Raw genomic sequence first — 20,760 nt, 5'->3', positions numbered from 1 at the left:
TCTGAATTGCGTGATATAAACTCACATTTGTAAGGAAAAAAGTCAGAATTGCGAGATATAAACTTGCTTTTGTGAGTAAAAAGTCAAAATTGTGTGATATAAACATTTTCTAGAAAGATTCAGAATTGCGAGATACAAACTCAGAAATGTGAGAAACTCGCAATTCTGAGTACTCTGAATTTATCACTCGCAACTGCAAGTTTATATCTCCAAAAAAAAAAAAAAAGTCAGAATTGTGAGATAAAAATTCAGAATTGTGAGAAGAAAATTCAGAATTGCGAGACATAAACTTGCAATTGCGAGAAAGAAGTCAAAATTGCATGATATAAACTCGCATTTCTGAGAAAAAAAAATGTGGAATTGCAAAATATAAACTTACATTTGTGAGAAAAAAGTCAGAATTAAAAGAGATATAAACTCACAATTGCGAGAAAAAAATGCCAGATTTGCGAAATATAAACTCGCATTTGTGAGAAAAAAATAATTGCTGATATAAACTTACATTTGGGAGGAAAAGTCAGAATTGTGAGATATAAACTCACAATTGTGATAAAAGTTTGAATTGTGAGATATAAACTCACAATTGTGATAAAAGTTTGAATTGTGAGATATAAACTCACAATTGTGATAAAAGTCAGAATTGTGAGATATAAACTCACAATTGTGATAAAAGTTTGAATTGTGAGATATAAACTCACAATTGTGATAAAAGTTTGAATTGTGAGATATAAACTCACAATTGTGATAAAAGTCAGAATTGTGAGATATAAACTCACAATTGTGATAAAAGTTTGAATTGTGAGATATAAACTCACAATTGTGATAAAAGTTTGAATTGTGAGATATAAACTCACAATTGTGATAAAAGTTTGAATTGTGAGATATAAACTCACAATTGTGATAAAAGTCAGAATTGTGAGATATAAACTCACAATTGTGATAAAAGTTTGAATTGTGAGATATAAACTCACAATTGCGAGAAAAAAGTCTGAACTGCAAGATATAAACTTGCATTTGCGAGTAAAAAAACAGAAGAAGCAAAGTCAGAATTACGAGACATAAACTTGCAAATTTGAGAAAAAAGTCTGAATTGTGTAATTTTAACTCGTAATGGTGAGAAAAAAGTCTGAATTTCGAGATATAAACCACATGATATAAACTCGCATTTGCAAGGAAAAAAGTCAGAATTGCTGATATATAAACTTGCAATTGTGATAAAAAAGACTGAATTGCGAGATACAAATGTGCACTTGTTAGAAGGCAGAATTGCGAGAAAAAAAGTTAATTGCGTGATATAAACTCACAATTATGAGAAAAAAACATCAGAATTGCGAGATATAAACTCAAAAAAAAATTGTGAGATCAAATTTCAGAATTACCAGAAAAAAGTCTAAACTGTGAGGTTTAAACTCGCAGTTGTGAGAAAAAAGTAAGAATTGCGTGATAGAAACTTGCATTTGCAAAAAAAAAAAAAACAGAATTACGATAACAAACGTCAGAATTTTGAGATACAATGTTGCAGAATTGTGTGATATGAACTTGCATTTGCAGGATTACAAAAACTTTTTTTTTTAATTCAGTGGCAGAATGGGCTTCCGTAGATTTTAGCTTTAAAAATTATGCTACATAAATCATAAATGCACAAAACAAAAACAGCAGATGGTCTGAATCAGATGCAAATTCACTCTCTGACAGCAGGTGGCGCTTATGGAACAGCGGCAATACAGCATTTCCTTAGTTACCCTATCCCTATTAGTTCTGCTGATGAACAGACCAACAAGTCAACCAAACAACAATATGTGCACCAGCTTAAACCACCCTTGACAAGCACAGAAAATCCAAGCCAAGCTGGTCTTTTTTGCAGGCTTGATCATATCTAAAACACTGACCTGTTGTTGTTTGTGTTTGATGACTATTAGATCAGGCTGAGATGTTTGTATCTCAGAGCTTCCAGCCACTAAGACTGTCTGAAAATCAGCCTAGAAGGAAATAAAACATGGAGCGTGGAATAAAGCATCTGCTCAAGAAGATAACAGAAATGGTAAACAGATAAAACAGTTCAAAAGACACTTACAAAGGCAAATGTGCCATTCCACAACCTTGTGGTGATGTTTACAAAGTAGTTGGTCTTCATCTCCAGATCTTTGAGGACACAAGTCATGGTTTCACATTTGGCTGCATTGCAGTTCTGGAAATGAACAAGTGCTTGTTACACTGCAGTTCAGAAGAACTAGAACTAGAATGCTCACAATACAGCATGTATAATTTAATGTAAGCACACATGCATACTGACCAGCTCTTGTGTCCCTCTAAAGCTCTCTTTAATGAAGCTGGCAGTGTGCGTTTTCTCGCTGATCTTCAAAGGGTCAATCAGACGGCTGCTGTCACACCGCACATTTACAACCTGCTCAGCAGAAACAGAGATAAGATATCCTGTTTTTGATCCCAGCCTGGTATTTACAGCATAACTGCATGAACACATGCTCAGTGAAGTACTTTATTTGTATAGACAGATTAGAATAATTAACACTTTAAAATACATTTTAATAGAGCAGCATACTTACAGGTGATGTTTTAACTGAAGTCACATATAGTAAAGGATTTCCAGCTTTGGAGCTGGTGGGCAGAGAGACGGTCAGATGAGCCTGATTGATTGGGAAGGTTCCAGTTGAAACCTGCAGAAAGACATGCTTCAAATAACTATCACATAGTTCACATTGCTAACACTAGAGGGAACATATTAGTTTAATGTTATATATATATATATATATATATATATATTGACTTACTCGTAATGCTATGTTGAATTCTGGGCCAATGTCATCGAAACCTGAGACTGTATGTTTGACTTGATTCTCAGGATCAATGCTGCAGAAATCCAAGTTTATGTCTCTAGAAAAATAATTAAAAAGAATCATTAAAACTACAGTTTTTTTCAGTTTCAAGTATTGTTTTGAACATTTGATAATAATAAGAGCCATTATTAATAATTGAGCATCAATAATACATTACAATATCTAATCAGCAAATCAGCATATTAGAATGATTTCTGAAGGATCATGTGACACTGAAGACTGGAGTAATGATGCTGAAAATTCAGCTTTGCTTCACAGAAATAAATTACATTTTAAAATATATTCATATAGAAAGCCATTATTTTAAATCGTAATAATATTTCACAATTTTTACCTTATTTTTAATCAAATAATCTTGGTGAGCAGAAGAGAATTAAAAACGTTTAATTATTTCAAATGTTTGACCACATTCTGAGCTTGTGAAGGTTATTAGATCATTAGTTTGACCTCTGACCTGGTGAGAATGATTTGGGCGTCATACTGAACTGGGATGGACAGAGAGACCTTGTTATCAGATGTTACTTCCTCCTCACTGTCACTGGAAAATATTATGAAGGATAATTTATAGTTAAACCAAACAGATTATCAAAAATTACAACAGAACAGTATTTTTTACCTTTGTACTTCAAAGCTCACAACAGCCTGTTTCTCTAGTTGATTCAGGTTGAAGTCAAAGTTGACCTCAAATGTTACCTGATGAGACAAAATGATATTATTAAGGAAAACAAAAAGTGTTTAGCTCGCACACAGGTTTCCATGTAGGGACATTCCACAGATGAAATGGTTTTCTACTGTACAGACTGTATTTTATATCCCCTTTACCCTAACCCTACAACTAAACCTTCCCCTTACACAAAACTTTGCTATTTTCGATTTTCATAACATTTCAGTCTGCATGATTTATAAGCATGTTTGCTCATGGTGACCAAAAAAAAAAGGTCAAAAATGTATAGAAGCCAATTTCCGGCACGTAAGAAAAAAAACGCATGCCTTACAAAGTCGAAATTATGACTAACTTAAGTCATAATTATGAGATAAAGTTGAAATTATGAGATAAAAAGTCGAAATGATTTACTTAAATCATAATTATGAGATTAAAGTCGAAATTGAGATAAAAAGTCGAAATTATGACTTACTTAAATCATAATTATGAGATTAAAGTCGAAATTGAGATAAAAATCGAAATTGACAAATTTAAGTCATAATTCCGAGATAAAAATCGAAATTATGATTTACTTAAATCATAATTATGAGATAAAAATTTAAATTATGAGATAAAAAGTCGAAATTATGACTAATTTAAGTCATAATTACAAGATAAAAGTCGCAATTATGATTTACTTAAGTCATAATTATGAGATAAATATCGAAATTATGACTAATTTAAGTCATAATTATGAGATAAGTCGAAATTATGATTTACTTTAGTCATAATTATGAGATAAAAGTTGAAATTATGAGATAAAAAGTCTAAATTATGATTTACTTAAGTCATAATTATGAGATTAAAGTCGAAATTGTGAGATAAAAGTCGAAATTATGACAAATTTAATTCATAATTCCGAGATAAGTCGAAATTATGATTTACTTAAATCATAATTATGAGATAAAAATGTAAATTATGAGATAAAAAGTCGAAATTATGACTAACTTAAGTCATAATTACAAGATAAAAGTCGAAATTATGATTTACTTAAGTCATAATTATGAGATAAAAGTTAAAATTATGATTTACTTAAATCATAATTATGAAATAAAAGTCGAAATTTTATCATTCACCCAAAAATTAAAATTCTCTCATTTATTACTCAACCTCATGTCATCCCAAACCCACAAGACCTTAATCCATCTTTGGAACACAAATTAAGATATTTTTGATAAAATCCAAGCGCTTTCTGAGACTTTTCTTTTTCAATGTCACACAAACAATTTCAATTTTTAATGTAAATCAAAATTACGAGACAAGTCAAAATTGTGAGATAAAAAAAAAAAATTAAATTCTGACTTACCTAAATCATAAGGGAAATTTTTTTATCTCACAAGTTTGACTTTTATCTAATTAAATTTAAATTCTGACTTACTTAAGTGAAGTCATAGTTGCAAGATAAAAGCCAAATATGACTTAAAAAGTCAAAATTATGAGACAAAAAAAAAACGAAATTATGAGATTAAAAGTCAAAATTATGATTTACTAAATTGAAAATATGACTTTAAAAGGCATAATTACAAGATAAATCGAAATTAAGAGATAAAAAGTCAAAATTATGAAAAACTTAAGTCATAATTACAAGATTAAAGTCGAAATTATGACTTAAAAAAAATTCTAAATTATGAGATAAAAGGGTGAAATTATGATTTTGAAAGTCAAAATTATGAGATAAAAAGTTGAAATTATGATTTTAAAACAATTTTAAGCCAAATTAATTATTAGTTTATCATTAGACCACTATCCTGTGACCAATGTGTTAATAAAGTCATTAACATTAAATTTCAATTTAGTAAGTCATAATTTTAATTTGTGAGGTCATAATTTCGACAACTTTTTATCTCGGAATTGTGACTTAACTATGCCTTTTTGACTTTTTAAGGCATGAATTTTTTTCTTTCGTGGCAGAAATGGGCTTCCATAAAAATGACTGGTATTACTATACACTTTTGGGGACATTTAGTCCCCATATTGTAGGGTACACCAGTACCATACACTTTTCTCTTACCGTCTGGCCAGGCGTCAGGGTCGGGTATCCAACTTGGCAGTCTAGCGAGCCTGTTTTTGAGCTGCATTTCACCTCAGTGTTGTCTCTCTGCACACACAAGCAGGAAGATTCACAAATACAATTTCTCATGCACAACCCAGAGCTGACTTATGCCAGAACATAAAATGGTGGCCGTACAGGTGGAGTAAAAGAGGCGTAGAACAGGTTACTGGAGAAGTTAGCAGACACTCTAGTGTTGTACGCATTTTCCTTCATGTTCGTTACTGTCACCAAGAAGGAGAGTCTTCTTCTCTCAGGGCTGACGAGAAGTCCAGATGAGCTGCAAAACACAATACAGTATAATCTTTTTCATTTTAGGATTCTGGTTCTTTGAGAGCATAATACGTATAGCCCTGTAATGTATTATTTTTAGTTAACTCTTAAAGGGATAGTTCACTCAAAAATGAAAACTCTCTCTAATTACTCAACCTCATGTCGTCCCAAACCTGACCTTAGTCCATCTTCAACACAAATGAAGATATTTTTGATAAAATCCAAGCATTTTCTGAGCCTTTTTTTTTTACAATGTCACATGGACAATTTTAACAATGTGCTTACTACCTTTCTTGGCCTTGGACATGTTAGTTGTGTTGCTGTCTTTATAGGGTCAGACAGCTTCGGATTTCATCAGAAATACCTTCATTTGTGTTCCAAAGATGAACAAAGGTCTTACAGGTTTGGAACGACATGAAGGTGAGTAATTAATGACAGAATTTTCATTTTTGGGTGAATTATCCCTTTAAAAGTACAGTTCACGCTGACAAAAAAATCTGTCATTCATTCTCATATGTGACCCTGGACCACAAAACCAGTCATAAGGTTAAATTTTACAAAACTGAGATATATATACATCATATGAAAGCTGAATAAATAAGCTTACTATTGATGTATGGTTTGTTAGGATAGGACAATATTTGGCCGAGATACATCTATTTGAAAATCTGGAATCTGAGGGTGCAAAAAAATCTAAATAGTGAGGAAATCACCTTTAAAGTTGTCCAAATGAAGTTCTTAACAATGCATATAACTAATCAAAAATTACATTGATATATTTACAGTAGGTATTTTACAAAAAATCTCCATGGAACATGATCTTTACATAATTTCCTAATGATTTTTGGCATAAAAGAAAAATCAATAATTTTGACCCATACAATGTATTTTTGGCTATTGCTACAAATATACCCCAGCGACTTAAGACTGGTTTTGTGGTCCAGGGTCACATATATACAGTGGTGTGAAAAAGTGTTGGCCCCCTTCCTGATTTTTAATTTTTTTGCATGTTTGTCACACATTAATGTTTCAGATCATCAAACTAAATTAAATATTAATCAAAGATAACACAAGTAAACACAGTTTTTTTATTATGAAGTCCAAACCCACATGGCCCTGTGTGAAAAAATGTTTGCCCCCTAAACTTAATAACTGAGCAACAACTGCAATCAAGCGTTTGCGAAAACTTGCAATGAGTCTGTTACAGCGCTGTGCAGAAATTTTGGCCCACTCATCTTGGTAGAATTGTTGTAATTCAGCCACATTGGAGGGTTTTCCAGCATGAACCGTCTTTTAAAGGTCATGCCACAGCATCTCAATAGGATTCAGGTCAGGACTTTGACTAGGCCACTGCAAAGTCTTCATTTTGTTTTTCTTCAGTCATTCAGAGGTGGATTTGCTGGTGTGTTCTGGATCATTGTCCTGCTGCAGAACCCAAGTTCGCTTCAGCTTGAGGTCACAAACAGATGACCGGACATTGTCCTTCAGGATTTTTTGGTAGACAGCAGAATTCATGTTTCCATTTATCACAGCAAGTCTTCCAGGTCCAGAAGCAGCAAAACAGCCCCAGACCATCACACTACCACAACCATATTTGACTGTTGGTATGATGATCTTTTTCTGAAATGCTGTGTTACTTTTACGCCAGATGTAATGGGACACACACCTTCCAAAATGTTCAGCTTTTATCTCCTCAGTCCACAGAGTATTTTCCCAAAAGTCTTGGGGATCATCAAGATGTTTTCTGGCAAAACTGAGACGAGCCTTTATGTTCTTTTTGCTCAGCAGCAGTTTTCGTCTTGGAGCTCTGCCATGCAGGCCATTTTTGCCCAGTCTCTTTCTTATGGTGGAGTCATGAACACTGACCTTAACTGAGGCAAGAGAGACCTGCAGTTCTTTAGATGTTGTTGTGGGGTCTTTTGTGACCTCTTGGATGAGTCGTCGTTGCGCTCTTGGGGTAATTTTGGTTGGCCGGCCAGTCCTGGGAAGGTTCACCACTCTATGTTTTTGGATAATGGCTCTCACTGTGGTTCGCTGGAGTCCCAAAGCTTTAGAAATGACTTTATAACCTTTTCCAGACTGATAGATCTCAATTACTTTCTTATTTGTTCCTGAATTTCTTTGGATCTCAACATGAAGTGTAGTTTTTGAGGATCTTTTGTTCTACTTCACTTTGTCAGGCAGGTCCTATTTAAGTGATTTCTTGATAGCGAACAGGTGTGGCAGTAATCAGGCCTGGGTGTGGCTAGAGAAACTGAACTTAGGTGTGATAAACCACAGTAATGTATTAACGGGGGGTTTTCACACAGGGCCATGTGGGTTTAGATTTTTTTCCCTTCATAAAAAAAAACCCTTCATTTAAAAACTGCATGTTTTGTTTACTTGTGTTATCTTTGATTAATATTTAAATTTGTTTGATGATCAGAAACATTCAAGTGTGACAAATATGCAAAAAAATTAAAAATCATTAAGGGGGGCAACACTTTTTCTCACCACTGTATGTGTGTTTGTGTGTGTATGTGTGTAAGGTTACCTAGAAGCATTAACAGCTTTCACAGTCAGCTTCAGGTCACAAGAGCATTTGTCATCAGAGCCACAGTCCTTCACAAAAGGGATCTGAGCAAAGAGGAACACATTTTTTAACTCTAAAACAATTCACAATGTTGGACTGACACTCTTAATTAAATTAAGAAGGAATCTTACAAAAAATTCCCATGCTTTGGGCTGAAATGCATCCAGGGCTGGGCCCGTGTCTGGATTCTGTGGACTGATGTCGACACGCAAAGCAACTGGACTAACAAAATCAGGAGTCTCCTATTAAACAAAATGATCATTCAAGCTCTTTTAAACAAAATGAAGCTGGAGTACAGTGAGTATTGTTATTCTGAACAGGCTTCTGAGGCTTGTGGTATGTGGCAAAAACTCACCTGCACATAGACATCATGATCTACACAGGTTTCTTTGTCAGAGACGCTGACAGTTTTCTGGATGAGACGCTCTGAGTTGTCAAACTGGGCTCTTGAAGTGGCTCTAGATGACTGCAGGTCAGCATCAAGCGTCAGGTTGTACTTGATATCTGAAGAAAAGTGCATTTCCATTCACTCCCATTAAGATTTTTTTGGAGAAATTAGCATGAATGAGATACAAAAGACATGAGAGACACCCTTACCGAATTTACCCACTAATACTGTAGGTCTGATTGTGGACCTGAAACAGACTTTGGCAGTAACACACGACACCATCCTTCCTCCAAACGTGCAAGGTTTACTCAGAATGCTGATCTTCTCAGGGCTGAAGGAGACTGTTGTTGTGACAACTGCAACTTCCCTTGACCTGAGATCACAAAAACAGTATGAACATCACAGTTTCAGTATGATTTTATACAGTTGAGGTCAAAAGTTTACATACACCTTGCAGAATCTGCAAAATGTTAAGTATTTTACCAAAATAAGAGGAATCAAACTAAATGCATGTTATTTAGTACTGATCTGAATGAGATATTTCACATAAAAGACGTATACATACAGTCCACAAGAGAAAATAGTTGAATTTATAAAAATTACCCAGTTCAAAAGTTTACATACACTTGATTCTTAATACTGTGTTGTGACCTGAATGATCCACAGCTGAGTTTTTTTTGTTTAGTGATAGTCAGAATCCCTTGTTTGTCCTGAACAGTTAAACTGTCTGCTGTTCTTCAGAAAAATCCTACAGGTCCCACAAATTCTTTGGTTTTTCAGCATTTTTGTGTATTTGAACCCTTTTGATCATATGCAACTCATATGCAACTATTACCGAAGGCCCAAATGCTCACTGATGCTTCAGAAGGAAAAAAACGATGCATTAAGAGGGGGTGAAAACTTTTGAACAGAATGAAGATGTGTACATTTTTCTTATTTTGCCTAAATGTCGTATTTTTGTCACTTAGTACTGCCCTTCAGAAGCTACAGAAGATACTTACATGTTCCCCAGAAGACAAAATAAGTTAAATTTACCCTGATCTTCAAATTTAAAAAGTTTTCACCCCCACCCCCCTCCCCCAGCTCTGAATGCATCATGTTTCCTTCTGGAGCAAGTCCCTCAGTTGTCCTCAGTGTGAAAAGATGGATCTCAAAATCATAGTCATTGTTGGAAAGGGTTTAAATACACAGAAATGCTGAAAAACCTTTGTTCAAAAATTTGTTCAACCGGAAGGAATTTTTCTAAAATTGTTCAGGAAAAACAAGGGACTCATGAACAACTATCACTAAACAAAAACAACAGGTAACAACATAGTATTAAGAATCAAGTGTATGTAAACTTTTGAACAGGGTCATTTTTATAAATCTAACTATTATTTTCTCTTGTAGACTATATGTGTCAGGGGTGCGTGCAGGAGTAGACGAGACGATAGACAATATTTACAAAGTTCAATATATTTAATATAAATCTCCGAATGGAACAAGGCTGGAACAAGGCAGGAACATTCACACACGTCTATTACACAGAAGGACCGACAGGGAACTGAAATCAAAGACGGACTTTTAAAGACAGACTAATCAATAAACACAGGTGACACAGATGACTAATAATTACAAGGACAGGTGCAGGGAATCACAATGACGAAGGGCTAAACCAAATGACAGATCAACGGGGGGAAGACAAATGGGCAAAACCAATGACAAGACAGACAGAACTGTGACAATATGTAAACATCTTTTATGTGAAATATCTTATTCAGGTCAGTACAAAATAAAACATAACATGCATTTTGTATGATCCCTCTTATTTTGGTTTGACCTCAACTGTAGATCCTAAACAACTAGACCAAGACCCTCACCAGAGCTGCACTGCCTTCCCAGCCCCTCCGACTGAAATATCAGGAATTGAGTCACCGTTCATATCTCCACGACTATCTAAAGAGCGTCCAAAGAACCGAAGACCTGGGTCCAGTTTGGATCCAAGTATTTTCTGCAGAAAATAGCAAGACTTGTTTAGAGGCCAATGACAAATAAGACTGTATGATTTAAAATAGTAAGGTAAAAGAGCATATTTAATATCCTAGTTCTTAAAAACTACTCTTTTGTATTTTTTATATATGATAATATTATTAGTGTGTTCTACCTGTGAGCTCTGCTTTCTGATGGTTTTTCGGTCTCCATAGTAGATATAAATGGCACCTTGGCCATTGCCTTCCAGTGGAGCGCCGACAACCACATCACTGAAGCCATCCAGGTTAAGATCGGGGACGGCTATGATGGCCATCCCAAAGCGAGCATTCTCCGACATGGAGGGTCCCTCTAAGCTGCCCTGGTTGCTTAAGATGCCCTGAGATGCCAACAAAATGAGGCAAGATGGTCAGTCTTATTTGTACCTGCTTTGAGTAAAGATTAGTTTTATGACAGTAAATCGTTTTACCTTGGTAATGGTGAAGAGGTAGACTCTTCCTGTTTCAGATTTCTCCTCGCTCATGTACATGGGAGCTCCGACCAGCAGCAGATCAGTCACACCATCAGTGTCCACATCAAGAGGACAGAGAACACTGCCAAAATAAGAGCCGATCTGCAAACCACAGACCACACAATGATCTAAGACAGGACTTCAGTTTGTAATGAATCTAAAGCTCATTGAAGGTCACAGAAAAATGAGTGTACCTGATCTCCTCTTTGTGAATCTATGATGATGGGCTGATTCTGGCTGTTGATGCTGTAAACTACAACCTGTCCTCTGTGAACGGCTCGAGGAGCACCGGCCACATAAAACTCAGACGAGCCGTCGGTCACAGACGTCACAGAGTATCCTGAGCACATGAAAGGAGAAAATGCATTGGTTTAATCAAAATATACAGTGACAAAAAGCATGTTACACTACTATTTAAAATGTTGTGGTTAGAACAATTTCTAAGATGTTTTAAAAAAGTCTCTTATGCTCATTAAGGTAGGATATATTTGATTAAAAAATACAGTAAAAACAGTAATATTGCTAAATATTGTTATAATTGAAAACAACTGTTTTCTATGTGGCTGCCTTTTAAAAACTAATTTATTTCTGTGATGCAAAGCTGAATTTTCAGCATCATTACTCCAGTCAGTGTCACATGATGGTTCAGAAATCATTTTAATGTGCTGATTTGCTGCTCACAAATATTTATTATTACTATCAATGTTGAAAACAGTTGTGCTTCTCCATATTTTTGTGAAAATCCTAATATTTTTAATCAATTTATTGTGTCCTTGCTGAGTAAAAGTATTAATTTAATTACATTTAATTTAGTAATTTAGTCTAGTATTAGCTTTTGATAATGAAAATCCAACAACTCACCAAGTAATGAGCTGTGGTTTCTGTCATCCAGGGTTTTCTCGAAAGCATTTTTGAGAAAAATGTTTGATTTCTTAGCTGTTTGATGGACGACGGTCCCAGTCCATCCATACGCTCCCACAGCGCCCAGCATGATCACATCCTATGGGATAAAATGGCTCCCTGTTCATTTCTTCTGAATCAATATAGTACATTACAAGTTAGTTCGACTATTATCTATAGAAAGATTATAAGCACCTTCTTATTGGTCTGGTGTGCGCTGAATCCAACTTGGGACATCTCCAGCTGAAATTCCTGACCTTGAGTGGTGCCTCAAAATAAAAGTGAAACTAAATATTCAAATGCTTATCCTAATTAAAAATTTCAGGTTAAAAAAAGTGACCTGTTCTCACTGGATGAATAAATGCGTTATTTACTTGCCATATGTAAATGCATAATTAATGATTTACCTTCAATGTTAAAGATTCTGTCCCCCAGACTTCCTGCGATATTGATTAGCGCTTGCTCTGATGATACATTGAACATGTAGTTCTCTGTTGGAGTGCTAGCGATCAATTCGATCTCCTCAATGAATTTTTGAATATTGGCGCTTTGCTTGAGAATCTGTGTAAATTCATCGATTACAGTAAGAAATTCAAAAAATAATGCATTACATAAATCAATACATTTAATTCAAGACATATTCTATAAATTAATTAAACTATAATAAACTTTAATTAGGTAATTTAATATGAAATTTAATACAACGAATCCTTAAAATTGTTTATTTTCGGTAATAAATCTCATTACTACTTTTATTTCACCTAAAGTTCTCATATTTTATAAACACTGTTGTTCAAAAGTTTGGGATCAGTAAGATTATTCATGTTTTTAAAAATGTGTCTTATGCTCATCAAAGTTCCATTTATTTGATCAAAAATGCAGAAAAAGTAATATTATAAAATATTGCAATTTAAAATTAGTTTTCTATTTTAATATACTTTAAAATATCATTTATTTCTGTGATGCAATGCTGAATTTTCAGCATCATTACTCCAGTCTTCAGTGTCACATGATCCTTCAGAAATTATTTTAATATGCTGAATTATTATCAGTGTTGGAAACAGTTGTGCTAGTGATATTTTTTTTCAGGATTCTTTGATTAATAAATAGTTTAAAAGAACAGCATTTGTTAAAAATATAAATATTTTCTAACACTATCACTTTTTATCAATTTAACACATACTTGCTGAATATAAAATTATTAATTTCTTGAAGACCCCAAACTTTGAACGGTAGTGTATATTGTTACAAAAGATTTCTACTTTAAATAAATGCTGTTCTTTTAGAGCTTTATTCATCAAAGAATCCTGAAAAAAGTACCAACTTATTTTAAGCAGCGCAACTGTTTTCTAAAGGATCATGTGACACTGAAGACTGAAGTAATGATGCTGAAAATTCAGCTTTGCATCATAGGAACAAATTAAGTTTTAAGGTATGTTACAATAGAAAACCACTATTTTAAATTGCAATAATATTTCACAACATTACTGTGCTTTCTGTCATCAAATAAACACAGCCTTGATAAGTGGAAAAGGCTTCTTTAAAAAACATTAAAACTCTTACTGATCTTACTGATAGATGAAAATATTGTCAAAATAATAATAAAAAATGCTGTTCTCTTACTCACAGCAATGCCAAAGCGAATGATGCCATCTCTGTTGCATCTCTCAATGACTTCTTGACCTTTATGACCGTCAGCTGATTCTCCATCTGTTACCACCACTAACACCTTAGTGGCACCGGGACGGCCACCATTTTCTTGTAGGAAAGCTGTTTTTCTGAAACACAAACAATCCAAAAAAATAAATAAATAAATAAATTAAACAAATAAACAAATAATAAAATACAGTGGTGTGAAAAAGTGTTGGCCCCCTTGCTGATTTTTTATTTTTTTTGCATGTTTGTCACATTTTAATGTTTCAGATCATCAAACAAATTTAAGTATTAATCAAAGATAACACAAGTAAACACAACATGCAGTTTTTGTTTATGAGTTTTTTATTATGAAGGGAAAACAAAATCCAAACCCACATGGCCCTGTGTGAAAAAGTGTTTGCCCCGTAAACCTAATAACTTAGCAGCAACAACTGCAATCAAGCGTTTATGATAACTCGTAATGAGTCTGTTACAGCGCTGTGCAGGAATTTTGGCCCACTCATCTTGGCAGAATTGTTGTAATTCAGCCACATTGGAGGGTTTTCAAACATGAACCACCTTTTAAAGGTCATGCCACAGCATCTCAATAGGATTCAGGTCAGGACTTTGACTAGGCCACTGCAAAGTCTTCATTTTGTTTTTCTTCAGCCATTCAGAGGTGGATTTGCTGGTGTGTTCTGGATCATTGTCGTGCTGCAGAACCCAAGTTCGCTTCAGCTTGAGGTCACAAACAGATAGCTGGACATTGTCCTTCAGGATTTTTTGGTAGACAGCAGAATTCATGGTTCCATTTATCACAGCAAGTCTTCCAGGTCCAGAAGCAGCAAAACAGCCCCAGACCATCACACTACCACAACCATATTTGACTGTTGGTATGATGTTCTTTTTCTGAAATGCTGTGTTACTTTTACGCCAGATGTAATGGGACACACACCTTCTGAAATGTTCAACTTTTGTCTCGTCAGTCCACAGAGTATTTTCCCAAAAGTCTTGGGGATCATCAAGATGTTTTCTGGCAAAACTGAGACGAGCCTTTATGTTCTTTTTGCTCAGCAGCGGTTTTCGTCTTGTAACTCTGCCATGCAGGCCATTTTTGCCCAGTCTCTTTCTTATGGTGGAGTCATGAACACTGACCTTAACTGAGGTAAGAGAGTCCTGCAGTTCTTTAGATGTTGTTGTGGGGTCTTTTGTGAGCTCTTGGATGAGTCGTCGCTGCGCTCTTGGGGTAATTTTGGTCGACCGGCCAGTCCTGGGATGGTTCACCACTGTTCCATGTTTTTGCCATTTGTGGATAATGTCTCTCACTGTGGTTTGCTGGAGTCCCAAAGCTTTAGAAATGGCTTTATAACCTTTTCCAGACTCATTTGTTCCTGAATTTCTTTGGATCTCAACATGATGTGTAGCTTTTGAGGATCTTTTGTTCTACTTCACTTTGTCAGGCAGGTCCTATTTAAGTGATTTCTTGATTACGAACAGGTGTGGCAGTAATCAGGCCTGGGTTTGGCTAGAGAAACTGAACTCAGGTGTGATAAACCACAGTTATGTTTTAACAGGGAGGGGGGCAAACACTTTTTCACACAGGGCCATGTGGGTTTGGATTTTTTTTTCCCTTCATAAAAAAACCCTTCATTTAAAAACTGCATGTTTTGTTTACTTGTGTTATCTTTGATTAATATTTATATTTGTTTGATGATCAGAAACATTAAAGTGTGACAAACATGCAAAAAAAAATAAAAATCAAGAAGGGGGCCAACACTTTTTCACACCACTGTACGTTTGATAAGTTAGGGGATAGGGTACCTGACATTGTCAAGTGCTGCAAAGGTATTGGTTACTTCTCCAGTTTTCTGGTCAATACCAGAAGCTGCTGAAAGAACTTTGTCTTTATTTTGGTCAGAACTAAAAGGATAAAGAAAGGACAAATCCTTTGAGTACTGCATAATACTGACCTAAAAAATAAACAAAGTCCAAATTAAGTCATACTGTATCACGTCAACCAAAGAAAAACCGAATCAGAATAAACTGAATTACAGTACTCACTCGAGTTTTATCTGGTCCGATATCAAGATTTTCCAAAAGTTTTATGAGAAACTTTCTAACATCAGGCCACGGATATATACTGTTGGATCCATCCAAAACAATGGCAACATCCATTGGCCCACCACAAGCTGAAAGAGAAATTCAGATTAGGAAGAAACAAGAATTACTCTATTATGTATTTAGCTCTATTATTCAATTTCTGATGATACAAAAAAGACATACTTTGAATAGCAGGAGAGAAGGCCGACTGGAGTGTAAACTGTGGGCTCACTTCAGCACAGACTCCTGGGTAAAAATTCTGACTGCCACAGCGCTGAGCCCACAGAGGACCACATGTCTAAAACACAAGCATTTATACTATAAACCTTCTACATTTTAATCCATAACACAATCTTTAGTGGATAACAACGACTGAATGAATGTTTTTAAAAAAGGAGTGAGATCCCGCCCCTTAATGGTGACACAATGTTACTACAACATACCATCAATGTGTTAGGTTTAGCTATTGGAGTGAGAGTCAGGCCCAGACTCATGTTGATGTTGATGCTCTGCACACCATCTATGCTGACAGAGTCTGCGAAGACACAAAGAATTAAAGGATTTTAAAGAACAAAAAAAGTACTATGATACAAGTAAAACAGTACCATGTATTTGTACCTAATGGTGTTATTGTCTCATGTCCAAAAGCTCAATACTTTTTGAAAGTGTAGTATTATTTAAAACAAAGAGAAATGTACCTGCAAGCTTTAGTTTCTGGCAGTTGGCTCTTCTGGAAGCAGTAATGTCACACTTAAAGAGATCTCCTTTTCTATTCTGAGGGTATCCACTCCATGGAGAACCCACCAGCAGCCTGAGCAAAAATAACAATTTCCTATATGCACTCAAACTCACACATTATTTGTACAGTGTTTATAATATTAAAGAAATAATTTAACCAAAAATTTACTTCAGGCATTTCAAAATGTAGATGAGTTTGTTTCTTTATCAAAACAGATTTGGAGAAATTAAGTATTAGTATTTAGTATCACTTGCTCACCAATGAATCCTCTGTGGTTAATGGGTGCCCTCATGAGAGTCTAAATAGCTGATAAAGACATCTGAAGAATTTGTTTATCACCAGAGTTGGGGAAAGTTACTTTCAAATGCAATGCATTACAATATTGCATTACTCCATTAAAGAAAAAGTAACTAATTGAGTTACTTAGTTACTTTTCATGGAAAGTAATGTGTTACGTTACTTTTGCGTTACTTTTTTTCACCTGAAAAAATGCTTGCTTATTTGTTTTTTAACCCTTGTGTGTTACACATAGGTGCAAAATGGACAAAAACTGTCATAAAAATATGATTTATTAATATTTTTTTTCACTTTCATTAATGTCGATTTTTTTAACCAGCATCTGTTCTATCCATAGATACCAAACATTCACTAATTTTCAGAATTGTAACCCTTTAAATGCTGGTTTGTTTGCATAATGCCACAGGTGTTTTTTTTATGAAAAAAATGTCCATATACTAAATGCCAAGCAGAATTTTTCTTTCTTTGCTTATTAGATTCTTGGGTGTGTCAGTGAAGAACAACAACATTCATTTTGAGGCATTTATATGTTCGTGTAGTGTTTTTTTTTTATGTATATGCCAAATTTGAAAAAAGGGCACAATCTAGTAAAAAATTGTAAAAATTTAAAATTTGAAGCCTTGCTGATAGAATGAATGCCTATTAGCAAATATTGCATCATGTTATAGCCAAATGGTTCTGGGTTAAAACATTACAGTTTTAATGGGTTTCAATGTGGACATTTTTGTCTTTAAAGTCCCCCTGAAATCAAACTTAAAGTTTTTTGGCTTTTAGTATGAATATATTAGCTTTAAGATTATCTATAAGCTAGTGTGCTTAAAAGCAATGACAAAATTTGTGTTTACAAGATATGAGCATTCAAAACTTACAGTCTCATCACTTCCGCCAATATGAACCAAGGATTTGGATGATATCACCGTGCACTTCAGTTTCTAATCAAACGTTCTGTCCAATCAAATGCTCTCTAGAGTCCGTAGTGTCCCGCCCCCTACACAGAGACGCAATACACGGAGCAGATCATATGTGCGATCGGCATGTATTAAACTACACAGCCTCAGCATGATTATGATCACTATTTCGTTTTAGCAAGAGTTTTATATTGAATCTGTGGGTGATTTATTAGTCTGTGGCTGTCACAAGCTTACAAATGCGGCTTTACTGAGCTCAATGGCTCTGGCAGGTGTTACGAGATTTTTGGTTTCTGAGATATTCGGTTTCTGTGGGCGGAGCATACATGCATATTAATGAGACATGACCAGACATGCGCGAATGGTCGTGAAACTGAAAATATCAGCTCTGCTCCATCTCAGAATGTTTAACCATTTTTTTTCATAAACCTAACAGACCTTTGTCTAATCTATGAACTTATGTCTAAAATAAATGTGTTTACCTTGTTAATGCAGTTACAAAAGTTTTATTAGTATGTACTTTTTTCGCGTGAGGTCATCCACGACTAAATGAGAATCACAGGCTTTCACTTCATGTAACTGTACAGGCTACGCAAACCTCATCTGCATCCAGTATTGATTTCAGTTCGTAGCGGTAGGTAGATTTCTATATTGCGATGCTTAAACTGGGACTTTATTGTTGTTATTCCTTGTTAAATACATCACTGCCTGTAACATCTTAAACGTCTAGAAACGTATCTGTGGACGAATTTATTTAAACTAGTCTAATGTGATTGTTTAAGTCTTGTTAACATGGGATCAAACCAAAAGTTATGCAGATTGCGACTATTAAACATTGTCCAACATTCACCATCTCTTGTGATTGTCATACACTGCAGAAAAATTTAATTTATGTGTTTTTTTGTTGCTGTTTTTTTGTGTCATGTTACCAGATAAAATAAAATATAAGTGAAACCAACAATTTCAGATCACCTGAATGATATGAAGGTTTAAAATGGGTCATATGACTACTATAACGTCCTCAAACCCATGAGTGGCCTAATAAAGTTTTTGTAACCTATTCTGTGCCCTCTGCTCTTTGACCATGTGTTGAACTGTGTATCTGTAATAATTTGGAAATGTGATATTCCAAAGGATTTTTTTTTTTTGGATTAAAGAGTAAACTAACCAAATGTTTATTTAATGTTATTTATGTCTATGGTAATGTCTTTATACTCATGGGTTTTACTTAGAATGAGGGTCCTGTGTAACATACAAACAAAAGATTCCCGTATGCTCCCACATTGTGTCTGGAGCACAATAAAGCAAGCAAAAGGACTAGGAACACCAACATCATCAGATGACAGATTTACACACCCACTTGTTAATCAATTTGCTATTGTCAAATTATAAGAATGTGAAGTGTGTCAAAATGATCACATAAAGCTCTATAAACATTTTCTTACTCCACTATAATATGCAAATGCTCATCATTAGAAGCCAAAAACTGGACAGTTATCTAATAAACCAATGTCAGAAGTGAAATCATCTCAGTAAATAAATTTTTACGGAATTGCACAGTAGTGCAATATGGGCTCACTGTGGCATTCATAAAACCTTGGATTCAGTGAGCAGAAGGTTTTATTGGCCAGGCATGTCTTTAGACATTAAAAAATGAGTGAGTGCAATCTCATGTGTGTCAATATTGTCTTAATGTGCAGCAAAGAGAACAATTTAAGTGGCCAAATACTCTTCAAAGATCACAGATGGAAAATTCTGCCATAACCATCCCAATTCCCTGACCTGAATCTATGGAAAATGAGTGGGATAAACTGAAGAAGAGTGAGCACCAACATTTGAAGTATCTGGAGAAATTCTGTATGGAGGAATAGTCTAAAATCACTTGCCATATATTCTCAAACCTCATCAGGCATGAAGCGGGAAAAATCAGAGCTGTTTTTCACGCAAATGGAAGTTGCAGAAAGTTTTGAATACAAGGGTGCCAATAATTATGGCCAGGGTGTATTAGAGAAAACCATTTATTTCATAATATTATATTCCCCCCACCTAATTTTTTTATTTTATTTTTTGACTAAAGATCAACAGGAGAAACAACGCAGATTTATTTTTACAGCCTTCTTTGCCCATATTTACCATCGGTTGCCAACAATTTTGTCCATGACTGTATATACATGTGTGTGTGTATATATATATATATATATATATATATATATATATATATATATATATATATATATATATATGTGTGTGTGTGTGTGTGTGTGAGACCCTGGACCACAAAACCAGTCTTAAGTCGCTGGGGTATATTTGTAGCAATAGCCAAAAATACATTGTATGGGTCTAAATTATAGATTTTTCTTTTATGGCAAAAATCATTAGGAAATTAAGTAAAGATCATGTTACATTAAGATTTTTTGTAAAATTCCTACTGTAAACCTATCAAAATGTAATTTTTGATTAGTAATATGCATTGTTAAGAACTTAATTTGGACAACTTTAAAGGTGTTTTTCTCAGTATTTAGATTTTTTGCACCCTTAGATTCCAGATTTTCAAATAGATGTATCTCTGACAAATATTGTCCTATCCTAACAAACCATACATCGATAGAAAGCTTATTTATTGAGCTTTCATATGATGTATATATCTCAGTTTTGTAAAATTTAACCTTATCCAGGGTCCAGGGTCATATATATATGTGTGTATATATATATATATATATATATATATATATATATATATATATATATTTTTTTTTTTTTTTTTGTCCAAGATTGTTTCTTTGTCCAAGATTCTACTGCAAATAAAATTGTCATCACTACACTTGTTGTTAAATTACTTTCATAAAATGCTGTGATTTTAT

General features: G+C 34.5%; 1 protein-coding gene across 1 annotated transcript in view; it reads right to left on the bottom strand.

Annotated features, from left to right (window-relative positions):
- Positions 1-20,760, bottom strand: part of LOC141299029 (integrin alpha-2) — a 28,718-nt gene that overhangs the window by 1,893 nt on the left and 6,065 nt on the right. The window contains exons 4-29 of the mRNA XM_073829306.1: positions 16,654-16,766; positions 16,399-16,490; positions 16,139-16,253; positions 15,917-16,044; positions 15,677-15,825; positions 13,848-13,998; positions 12,628-12,781; positions 12,416-12,489; positions 12,182-12,320; positions 11,515-11,660; positions 11,279-11,422; positions 10,985-11,188; positions 10,701-10,831; positions 9,051-9,214; positions 8,809-8,957; positions 8,585-8,695; positions 8,415-8,497; positions 5,747-5,888; positions 5,570-5,656; positions 3,472-3,548; positions 3,310-3,393; positions 2,790-2,892; positions 2,565-2,675; positions 2,294-2,404; positions 2,075-2,188; positions 1,890-1,979 (exon numbers count right to left, since the gene is read on the bottom strand). Coding sequence (XP_073685407.1) covers positions 1,890-1,979; positions 2,075-2,188; positions 2,294-2,404; positions 2,565-2,675; positions 2,790-2,892; positions 3,310-3,393; positions 3,472-3,548; positions 5,570-5,656; positions 5,747-5,888; positions 8,415-8,497; positions 8,585-8,695; positions 8,809-8,957; positions 9,051-9,214; positions 10,701-10,831; positions 10,985-11,188; positions 11,279-11,422; positions 11,515-11,660; positions 12,182-12,320; positions 12,416-12,489; positions 12,628-12,781; positions 13,848-13,998; positions 15,677-15,825; positions 15,917-16,044; positions 16,139-16,253; positions 16,399-16,490; positions 16,654-16,766 — 3,166 coding nt within the window. The remainder of the gene's footprint in view (positions 1-1,889; positions 1,980-2,074; positions 2,189-2,293; positions 2,405-2,564; positions 2,676-2,789; positions 2,893-3,309; positions 3,394-3,471; positions 3,549-5,569; positions 5,657-5,746; positions 5,889-8,414; positions 8,498-8,584; positions 8,696-8,808; positions 8,958-9,050; positions 9,215-10,700; positions 10,832-10,984; positions 11,189-11,278; positions 11,423-11,514; positions 11,661-12,181; positions 12,321-12,415; positions 12,490-12,627; positions 12,782-13,847; positions 13,999-15,676; positions 15,826-15,916; positions 16,045-16,138; positions 16,254-16,398; positions 16,491-16,653; positions 16,767-20,760) is intronic.

This window comes from Garra rufa, chromosome 23 (genome assembly GCF_049309525.1).
Source record: "Garra rufa chromosome 23, GarRuf1.0, whole genome shotgun sequence".
NCBI lineage: Eukaryota > Metazoa > Chordata > Actinopteri > Cypriniformes > Cyprinidae > Garra > Garra rufa.
The sequence above is the reverse complement of the archived record's forward strand: the minus strand, read 5'-3'. Positions and strand labels throughout refer to the sequence as shown.